Consider the following 11,672-nt stretch of genomic DNA (forward strand, 5'->3'; position numbering starts at 1 on the left):
ATGGTCCACGTCAATTTTTAACAACTGGGCCAAATACTACATTTTACATCTGGCCCAAGAATTGTGTGCCCCCTCTGCCAAACCTGGGCCATGTTTGGCTTACATGCTGTATGCCGATGCTGAATGAATGCATGCTGTGCCAGCTTTAGGCCAAATCTGGGCCAGAATTCTTTGCTTCCTGGGAAATGTAGTGTTCATTGTTTGCTCATGCTAAGCAAACTAATGCCAAAGACTATCGAATACACAAGACATGTCACTAGTATCTTTTTAAATAGGGAAAAAATGTAACAGGCAATATGATGAATAAAACCACGTCTACTAGTACAGGAGCCAATCATTGATCACTATATGTCAAATAAAGCCCGCCTTCTAGTACAGGAGCCAATCATCGATCACTATAGACTGATGATAATCCAGGGGAGGGGCTCGGAGCAGGCGTGAGATTCTGCATAATTTGTTTTATTCGAAAGTTTAGAAATGAAACTAAAGAGACAGTTGTTGTTTATTTTTTTTAATGATTCCTAATATGAAATTCAATCGCACGTTTGGCAAGCAATTTTGGAGAATTTGATGTTTCCCCATTCAGGCAGAATGCCCAAGAGACATTTCAAAGATGGCCGCTGAGAGAAATGACTTGCTTTAAAGGGACATTGCTAACGCAACCTTGTTGTAAAGTGTTACCAAGTTACGAATTGCCATGAAATGTGCAATGATTGATTACAGATCATCATGTTCCTCGTGTTCCTCCTTGAGCAGGATCTTGGCTTTTATCATGTTCTCTGCCACTGCAATAAAAAAATAAAACACACATAATTAATGCATGCTTGACTAACGAATGACTATAGTAAATCAAATATTAATGATTAACATTACACATTTGGAATCATTAAAAAAAAGTAAAACACAGACACCAAAAAACAGCCTAGTTCTGCTTTTGGGAGCTTCATAGGGTCTGAAACTGTAGAGCTGCTGCCTCTCAGTGGACCTCATTAGACAGCAAAAACACACTCACAGAAGTCTATGTCGTCCGGCTCGTATGTGTACATTCGGTTGGCGTATTTTCCAACGATATCAGCTCGCACAGTCAGTGTGGGATCTGGAAGGAGGAGAACAGAGTGAATGACACAAAAGCAAACTATAGTCAGCCTAAAATCCTAAGTATACATATTTACAAATGCTGCACGATTTTGGGAAAATATGTGATATGCTGTATTGTTGTTAAAGGAGAGGTCCATTACGAAATCATATTTGAAACTCTAGTTGATGCGTAATGTAGCTGTGTGAACATAAACAACATCTCTGAATGTAAGACGCTCGAAGTTCAATGCAAAGGGAGACATTGGTTTTTACAGAGTTAGCTTAGCGAAGCCTACAGAAAAACAAAGTTTGGGGACTATAAAAAAATACATCCGGGTTAGTGACATCACAAACGCTTCAGGTTACGCATATTCAATACGCACAGCATAGGGGCGTGGCCAGAGGCGCTGTAATGTAATAGCAGAGAAAGCATTATGAGCTTCTTCTCTTTCTGTATTTGGCCTGTATTTAGACACGACACAAGGAGAATGAGACACAAGTGCTTACAGTTTAATTTTAATTATGTTCCAGTGAATTATAATGTTTATATATATGTATATATAAATTATACTTTATATATTATTTTTATATTTTATATATTATTTTTTTATACTTATACTTATACTTATACCTACTTATACCTCTTCACCTCTGTGTATTACTCTGCCCACATACAGTATTAAATATAATATAAATATAAATATTACTGTTGTTAGACAACAAAATGTACTTTTGAGGCTTTTTAGTCGAGAATGTAGTTGTTTAGATTGCAACTATGCAGTTTATTTGTAAAAATAGTGCCTATTTTAAAATATTTACAATTTCTGAGAGCTCGTCGGCGTTGTCTCTCCACAAGATAGCACCAGAACCGCATATTAAGCCCTTGCTCAGTGTGTTCTCTTGGGCGCGAATAAAAAGCTGAAAAACGGAAGCCTCATGGTTTTTGAGGTGGACCGGATAGAGTCAATAAGAAGTTACAAAGAAGCTGGATTCAACATCGTCCCTCCTTATCGCAAACACAACAGCAGTCTGGAAAGTTAGTGATTGCTCTGTTTTTTTTCTAGATTAATTATTGTGATATTGTAGCGGTCACTTAATGTTTGATATGCATTGTGTATAAATGTCCCCTTTAAGAGAATTATTTCTGTGGTTGTTTTACCTTTTAGATGTAAGCACACATGTATGGGAGCTCAGTTCAGTTCAGCGAGCTCTGATAAGAAGTGTGTGATGGTCCCGCTACCGCAGTATCATTCTTTTATTTCAGTAATGTAACATTTTATTTTGCGAAGGATGTTTGGGTGTATTTTTATTTTCCTTTTGCCTACTCATTGTCGTTGACTGGCCTGCGGTGCTGATATACAGACATAGCACACTGCTACTCGTGTGATATTGCTCATATATATATATATATATATATATATATATATATATATATATATATATATATATATATATATATATATATATATATATATATATATATATATATATAATTTGAAAAAGGTTGAAATATACAGTATATATGTGAAAAAATAAAAAAAAACTAATTAACCATTAACCCCCTTTAGGCAATTTGTTTTCTGATACACTACAGAACAAACCATCATTAGACAATAACTTGCCTAATTACCCTAACCTGCCTATTTTTTAAAATTATTATTATTTTTTTTTTTACCATATGGACTTAATTGAAAACAATAGAAACAAATGACACTAGAGAGCTACTCTGCACGTTTAAAAAATGACACCAGTGGGTCACGAGCAAACAATAAGTCAAGAGATTCCCACAGGCGAATATGTAAGAAAACTAAAGATATATGTACAAGTGGAAAGTTTTGTGCATGTGCGATAAAAATATACTACACCTGCTCTAGCATTACAGACACCTAAAACAGTGGGACACTCAGATGTTTAATGTAAATGTGTCAATATAGTTTTAGATGTTGCTGTAGTTGGCTTATTCCTTCTTGGGATTACTCTAATACATAAAATAAGTATGCTGACCAAAGTTCTGGGAGAAGTGTAGTAAAGCTATCTAGCAGTGATGTTATCTCATCATCTTTCTAGAATCTTAACCCAAATTACTGTGAGACTTCATACTAGCTACAACAAACGGCATGATGACCCCCTGGAGATAACCCAACTGGATTGGTTGGATCACAGCTATGAGTTGCTGTAGGCAATTTTTCACACCCTTTCAGATGCAAATACTTAAGTAATACTTACTTAAAATAAGCTGAATAACCACAATTCTTGAGATTTTTTTTCGGACAGCCTATTTGTTTTGTGTTCAATTCATCAAAATTTAAGTTAATTGATTTGTGTTGGGATAACATGAATGAATTGAGTGTTACAGTGCACAAACAAATCGGTAAAGTTAACTTAATTGTTTTTACAAATCTAAGTGGATTGAACAAAACAATTAAGTTGTCCTATAAACTCAAGAATTGTGTTGATTCAGCTGCTCACTTTAAATAAGTATTTTAAACAAGCAGCACTTGATTATGTATACAAAGGTTATGCTCAGAATATGGATGTATGTCAATGCATGAGGCCATTTTTAACACTTTCCCTGCAGTTTCAAAACGTTTAACATAATTTAGTGCATTCCATTCATACTCCGACAGAATTTTTCATAATCTAATAGACGTTAAATGGATAGTTCACTCACTTTGTGAGTTTCTCTCTTCTGTTAAACACAATAAAAGATATTTTCAAGAATGTTAAAAACCTAAAACCATTAGCTTCTATAGTATTTGTTTTTCCTACTATGGAAGTCAATGGTGCAAATTTAAATACTTCAAACTTCAACTATATATATATATATATATATATATATATATATATATATATATATATATATATATATATATATATATATATATATATATATGTGTGTGTGTGTGTGTGTTTGTGTATATATATATATATATATATATATATATATATATATATATATATATATATATATATATATATATATATGTACCTACATTTTTTTTAGGTCTTACTTAACAAGTTGAAGTAATTTATTTGAGTGAATGCATAATTTTCTTTCAGTGTGCATAATTATAGTTCAAACCCTGGTAAAAGCAACTGACAGACTGCGAAGAAAAGCCTTGAGCTACTTCTCTGCTAATTAGTAGGTGGAAAACAGTTTGTGACAAACAAAGAATGTCTGAATTTACAACCTTGTGTAGCCTTTCAGGTGCACGTCCGTCTAATACTATGACGTCATAGAAAAATGGTATGTTTGAATGCTTTTAAGGTTCTCAGTAGCAAAGTATCACAAGTTCCTTCGCACCAGAGAATCCATTTGTTCTACTAGTACAAAATGCAGATGCTAAAGTTCTTACCAGGTCTAGAAAATATGATCATATCACCCCAATTTTATCCTCCTTACACTGCCCGCCTGTTAAGTTTCGTATTGATTTTAAAATATTGCTTCTTACCTATAAAGCTTTAAATAATCTAGCTCCTGTTTATCTAACCAACTTTCTGTCTCGCTACAATCCAACTTGCTCTTTAAGATCTCAAAACTCAGGGCTTTTAATAGTACCTAGAATAGCAAAGTCGAGTAAAGGAGGTCGAGCCATCTTATTTATGACTCCTAAACTCTGGAATAGCCTTCCTGATAATGTCCAGGGCTCAGACACACTCTCTCAGTTCAAAACTAGATTAAAAACCTTTCTTTTTAGTAAAGCATACACTCAATGCATCACATAGTGGTAAGATAATTGCTCTCCATTCATCTCATTTATATACAATATAAACAGCAGCTACACTAATTATTCTCTTAATTCTATATTTCCACCTGGGGATACTACCCCAGAGATGCAGTGCCACTGATGCGATCCAAGACCAGTGAAGAGATGATCCCAAGGTTTCCACAGTCCCGAACCAGGCAGTACCCTGTGCAGCTCCTGTAATGGTCATGGGGGAATAGAGAACATGCGTCTGATTCCTGTGAGACTCCAGGGACAGACGAGTCTACGTTGACGTCCAGCGTTCTCCAGCCTCCGGCGCTTAGGCTGCAGTTCTGCACAAGATGTTTGGCCATAGGAGAAATGGTCATGGCCCAACTGAGCCTGGTTTCTCTCAAGGTTTTTTTAATTCTTCACTTTCGCCAAATGTTGAAGTTTTCTCCTCACCGCTGTCGCCACTGGCTTGCATAGTTCGGGACTTATAGAGCTGCGCATCGATGGATTTGCTACTCAGTGTTTGGACTCTCAGCAGTGATTATTAAACCACTTTGAACTAAACTGAACTGAACTTAAACTCTGACAACTGAACTGACACTGTTTCAACTCAATATAATCTTCTATGTGAAGCTGCTTTTACACAATCTCCATTGGAAAAGCGCTTCAGAAATAAAAAATTTATTGATTTGAATTTGTAAATGAAAGAAATAATTACCATTTTGAAAATAAACATAATCAGATTGTACATAGAAGAATCGGCTACTCAAGACTCATAGATATATACACTAGATGTCGCCTGGCCTATTGTTGTCTATTGGACGGAATGCGTCAATAGCGCCGCCATCTTGCTACAGGGTAGCGCTCCTTTAAAATGAATGCGGGACCAAGGTACAGTGGAGGACTGTGGCCATCCAAAGCCAGAGATATACACATATACACATATATCTATGATTGGGAGTTTTCCTGGATGTTAGTATGTAATTTTTTTTTCTAATTACGAAAATTATAATTTTACATCACTTTTCTACATTGACGGATCAGTGACCGCACGGGCATTCCTGACAAAAAGCTTGTGTTTGTGTGTACAAAAATTTACTATTCACCCTCCCTGTGAAATTTGATCTAATCATGTCCTGAAACACAGCTCCTCTCCTGCTTTCACTTCTCATACTGACGGAGGGAGCGACTCGTTTGTGAATGAATCCCTCGAATGACTCTTTCACTAACGTTAGCCGATAATAATACAAGTTTCTGGCAGCGCAGTATCTCGTTGTCATATTTCTTTTGCATTGTTTGCTGATTTTATTCAACAAAACTAGCATAAGCCGAGTATTTAGTGCGAGTTGGAGCTGCTTTGCCTTATGGTGAATGCAGTAAGTGACTGTTATCATCAATAACGTTACCTGATTAGCACAAAAGTTCAGAACATACAAAAACAGAAAACAAACTTAATCTTACCTATGAAATGTTCTGCCTTTGTGCTTTGATTTCTTTGTTTGCTCGTTTCTACACCTGTATACAGCGCTAAGTCCCGCATCTTCACGTAATAACACTGTCTTGACTAGTGCGGTTGAATGACATTTGTCCTGGGAGCACTGTAGCAATGTGGCGGCGCTATTGACGCATGCTCATGGTCCCTATATGCGATATCTAGTGTATATATCTATGCTCAAGACTTACACACTCATATGTATTGATAAAGGAAGAAAAACCTATTTGTGACTTGTGTAAGAAAATGCTGACAATAAAACATATTTTAATAGAATGTGTATTTTTAAATGATTTAAGAAAATGTTTTTATTCAGGAAATATTTTACGGGAAATTTTAGAATATTTATCATTATTAAACTAAAAGATTGTATTTGACTCTTCTGTGTTTTTGTTATTTGTATGTTTGTACTGATATGTACTGATATGATTGCATGGTATATCTTGTATATTTAGTTTTGTCATGAATATAGCCAAAGCTCCTGATATGGCATTAAACTTAAATAAATAAATCCTCCGTACCAGAGACTTAGGTATTTGTAACCAGATCAATTATAAAAATGTAGTATTTAATCAAAAGCGTAAAAACTTACCAACAAACATGATCCTGGGAACGTAGAAGCCATCTGGGGCCAAGTGGGTATCGGTGGTCTCATGCTGAAATTCACAATCACAAAACTCTTGTGAATATCTGTGCTGTTTTAGACACATATTTCTTGTTAAAGTCTGCTGAAAGTATGACAATAGTTCTACTTTACCACTAAATTGAGCATGATGAATTCTGATTTGGCCATCCGTTGAATTGACTGATGTTCAGAAAATGCCTTTTTCAGAGCTACAAATAGAGTATTGGAGGAAATAAATCAATTGAAGTGCAACAGAACTTTCTATATAATACAGACACGTTACTCTTTACTCTCAGGAATGAAAACGCAAAAGCTACACTTTCGTACCTTATTAAACCCATATTTTAGCACTTTTAAAGTAGATTTTAGCACTTGAAGTACACAAATTAGCAGATGGTGTGGCACAGTGGCTCAGTGGTTAGCACTGTTGCCTCACAGCAAGAAGGTTGCTGGTTTGCGCCCCAGCTGAGTCAGTTGACATTACTGTGTGGAGTTTGCATGTTCTCCCCGTGTTCATGAAGGTGTTCACTCTGGGTGCTTTATTTTAACAGTTTTGACAGTCTGCTTGTAATCTGTTGATATTGCTCCTTCAACAGACATTTAACTGACTAGAAGAAACTCTGCAAGTACATGTCAACTTGCGCTAACCCTAACCCCAACCTAACAATCTGAAACTGAAAATAGTCTTATATATCTTTCACGGTAAGATTTTAGTGGCTGAACAACACTTCTGTGAAGATATAACCCATTTGTAATAACAACATCCAACGTTACATCAGCTTTGCGTGAAGTTAAAATAGTTTTAAAACAAAACATTAACTGTCTAAGAGAAATCCTTCAGCTATGGTGTCATCCTTTCTCCAGCGTGCAAAGGTAACTCCAATATTCATTCAGGTTTTTAAAAAGTTTTGAATAAATTATAATCATTTTATTTCATTGTATTTATTTGTTCGAAACCCTAGTTTGAAAGCCCCTGCTTTAAGTAGAGTTAACAAAAGTTTGCTCACTAAATAAATAAAAAAAACGAACTTTTGTTAACTCTACTTAAAGCAGGTGCTTTCAAACTAGGGTTTCGAACAAATAAATACAATGAATTTAAGTAGAGTCTACCTGCTTTAAGTAGCGTTAACAAAAGTTTGCTCACTAAATAAATGAAATAATAATATTTTGACATATTGATATATAATATGACAAAAAATGAAACCATTTTAAAATAATATATTGCACGTACAATATTAATTTGTCACAATATACATCACAGTTTTAACTTTTGGAGTAATTGAGGTTTTGGTGGCACCTTAAAGAGATAGTTCACCCAATAATAAAAATGTTACCACAATATACTCACCCTCACTAGTTTGAACACTAAAGAAGGTAAACTTTTACCCACTGACTTGCATAGAAGGAAAAACAAATACTGCACAAGTCAGTGGTTACAGGTTTCCAGCATTTTTCAAAATATCTTCTTTTGCGCTTCACAAAAGAAATAAACTGATTAGGGTTTAAAACAAGTAAAAGGTGAGTAAATTATGACATAATGTTCATTTTTTGAAAACTATCCCTCTAAACATTGGAAACCATGATTTAAGGGCCCGTGAAGTGCTTTGAAATGTGCATTTTTATTCCATGTTTAATGTTCTCTCAACTGAAAAACAAAGAAAGGGTGGGACCTAGTGTAGCTCCTCCTCATTTTAAAAAACAGCCAATAGTGTTTTGTTTTATCACCACTCTGCCAAAGAGAGTGGTTGAGCTCAAGCGCATCAAATGAACAACACATAAGAAGCCTTTGAAGGGACAGGACATGTTGGATACTATAGAGGGAATTAGATTGGTTATGTTTTTGAGGAACTGAAGTATGAGATGACGTGAATAAAACTGTTGATCCATTTAGGCGGAAGTGACAAACTACAAGCTTTACATGTTGATATCAATTTTATATCCTCTAAACGTGAATTTTGTCACTGTTTTGGAGCACACTAGCTCATGGATATCTTAAAAGTGAACAATACAGATACTAACATCTATATGTGAAACCTATATGCAGTATATATGCACATATATGATAATATATACACTGCATACAGTTAAAGTCAGAATTATTAGCCCTTTGCTTTTTTTTTTTCTTTTTTTTTTATTATTTCCCAGATGATGTTTAACAGAGCAAGGAAATTTTCACAGTATGTCTGATAATATTTTTTTTTTTCTGGAGAAAGTCTCATTTGTTTTATTTCGGTTACAATAAAAGCAGTTTTAGTTTTTAAAAACCATTTTAAAGTCATAATTATTAGCCCCTTTAAGCTGTATTTTTTTTAGAAATCTACAGAACAAACCATTGTTACACAATAACGTGTCTAATTACCCTAACCTGCCTAGTTAACCAAATTAACCTAGTTAAGCCTTTAAATGTCACTTTAAGCTGTATAGAAGTGTCTTGAGAAATGTCTAATAAAATATTATGTACTGTCATCATGGGAAAGATAAAATAAATCAGTTATTACAAATGAGTTATTAAAATTATTATGTTTAGAAATGTGTTTAAAAAAAAATCCTCTCTGTTTAACAGAAATTGTGAAAAAAATAAACAGGGGGGCTAAAAATTCTGACTTCAACTGTATATGCGTATATATGCCACATATAGGCAAAATTGAGGTGCACATATGTGCATATACAGGCCATATAGGCTTCCTGTTTTGCTTCTTTATTTCCACATATAAGCCCTATATGTCCATACAAAATATGTCTCCAGTATAGCTCTTATTCAACTTTGGCAACTGTCATACAAGATGCCTAGCTCATATTTTCTATTATTAAGGCAATAAAAAAAAATCCAAAAAACTTATGTACTGTATGTGCGAACACTTGAAATTGCTATCACATGTAATTGGCATGTTATTGAATTTAACAATGGCAAATAAGAACTTATATGAACATATATGTTTTAATGTAGGTTTTGATATATGTACATATAATATGGGAAAACGGCCAATTGTATAAATGTCACATATATTAAAAACCTATATCAAAACCTACATTAAAACATATATTGTCTTATTTTTGTTTCAAAAAATATGTTTACAGCACAAAGAAATGTATTTTTTATATCATTGCAGACCAATTCTATTTGATTTAGAATGGGATTGACTGGCTGAATGAATGAATGAATGAATGATGAATGAATGAATGAATGAATGATGAATGAATGAATGAATGATGAATGAATTAATACAAACCAATACTGTGCGGACAATCCTCCAAATGATGAATGATCATCAGAGGCTTCTTACTGTGATTAAACAGATACAGTGTGATATTAAAATCTAAATATACATTACAAACAGTTCAAATTTAGCAATAAAGTGATTCATCTTTAAATACCTTTTGGCTGCTTTAGCCAGTCCCTCCTCATACGTCTGAGCCCAAGAAATGTCATCGCCCCAACCTAAAACAAGCCATTTTTTGTGTGTTTAAGTCATTCAATGATCAGTTTGCTATATTTTAGGTCAAATTAAACATCTTTGGGGCTATTTGCGAATTTGCTGATACCTCTTGAGAGAGTTTGGACTGTCTTTTTTTTCCTTTGAGTGGAGACATCACAGAAGACAAGGCATAGTAGAAGTATACAGAGCGGCCAGTGCTGCATGATTAAAACGTGTACTCTGTGTTCTGAGAAAAAGAAGGAAAAGGAAAGTCAAACGTGATTAATACACTGATCATTTGACTGTTATTAAGGTTGGGTCCACCTACTGACGTTGCATGACATACTCTAAAGAGATGACAAGAGCTGCTCAACTGGACAAACGTGCTTCTGAGACTTTGTTCTGACAGCAGCGAGTAACAAATGAATCAAAATAATGGTTTTATGGTTTAACTTGACAAAGCAAGTTTACCTACAAATAATTTACAAATGCATGGTCCAATATGAACTGCTTTTGCAAATTAATACTTTTGTCATTCATATTTTAATTTTAACTACAATTTTAGCTACAGTTTTGGATTATATAACATTGTATAGATCAAATGTGGATGAATTTGAAGTAAAATATTGCAAATTAATACTTTTTTCCATCATATTCTAATTTTAACCACAATTTTAGCTACCGTTTTGAACTATATAACATTGTACAGATCAAATGGGGACGAATTTGAAGTAAATACTGCAAATTAAAACTTTTTTCATTCATATTCTAGTTTTAACTATACAGTTTAAGCTACAATTTTGGATTATATAACATTGTATAGATCAAATGTTGATAAACTTGTATTAAAATATTGCAAATCAATAATTTTTTCCATCATTTTCTAATTTGAACTACAATTTTAGCTACCAATTTGAACTACATAACATTGTATAGATCAAGTGCTGATGAATTTGAAGTAAAATATTGCAAATTAAAACTTTGTAATTCATATTCTAATTTTAACTACATTTTAAGCTGCTATTTTTAATTATATAACATTGTATAGATCAAATGTTGACGAATTTGAAGTAAAATATTGCAAATTAATACTTTTTCCAATTATATTCTAATTTTAACTACAATTTTAGCTACAGTTTTGAACTATATTACATTGTATAGATCAAATGTGGACAAATTTGAATAAAATATTTCAAATAAAATTTTTTTTTCATTCATATTCTAGTTTTAACTACAATTTTAGCAACCGTTTTGAACTATATAACATTGTATAGATCAAATGTTGTTAAATTTGTAGTAAAATACTGCAAATCAATAATTTTTTCCATCATATTCTAATTTTAGCTACAGTTTTAGCTACCGAT

General features: G+C 33.6%; 1 protein-coding gene across 1 annotated transcript in view; it reads right to left on the reverse strand.

The window, feature by feature from the left end:
- Positions 1-495: 495 nt before the first annotated feature.
- agr1 (anterior gradient 1) overlaps positions 496-11,672 on the reverse strand; it is an 11,940-nt gene continuing 763 nt past the window's right edge. The window contains exons 2-8 of the mRNA NM_001099232.2: positions 10,436-10,555; positions 10,268-10,331; positions 10,123-10,175; positions 7,025-7,101; positions 6,860-6,923; positions 1,013-1,096; positions 496-785 (exon numbers count right to left, since the gene is read on the reverse strand). Of these exons, the coding sequence (NP_001092702.2) occupies positions 718-785; positions 1,013-1,096; positions 6,860-6,923; positions 7,025-7,101; positions 10,123-10,175; positions 10,268-10,331; positions 10,436-10,532 (507 nt within the window). The 5' untranslated portion in view covers positions 10,533-10,555 and the 3' untranslated portion in view covers positions 496-717. The remainder of the gene's footprint in view (positions 786-1,012; positions 1,097-6,859; positions 6,924-7,024; positions 7,102-10,122; positions 10,176-10,267; positions 10,332-10,435; positions 10,556-11,672) is intronic.

This window comes from Danio rerio, chromosome 9 (assembly GCF_049306965.1).
Source record: "Danio rerio strain Tuebingen ecotype United States chromosome 9, GRCz12tu, whole genome shotgun sequence".
Classification (NCBI taxonomy): domain Eukaryota; kingdom Metazoa; phylum Chordata; class Actinopteri; order Cypriniformes; family Danionidae; genus Danio; species Danio rerio.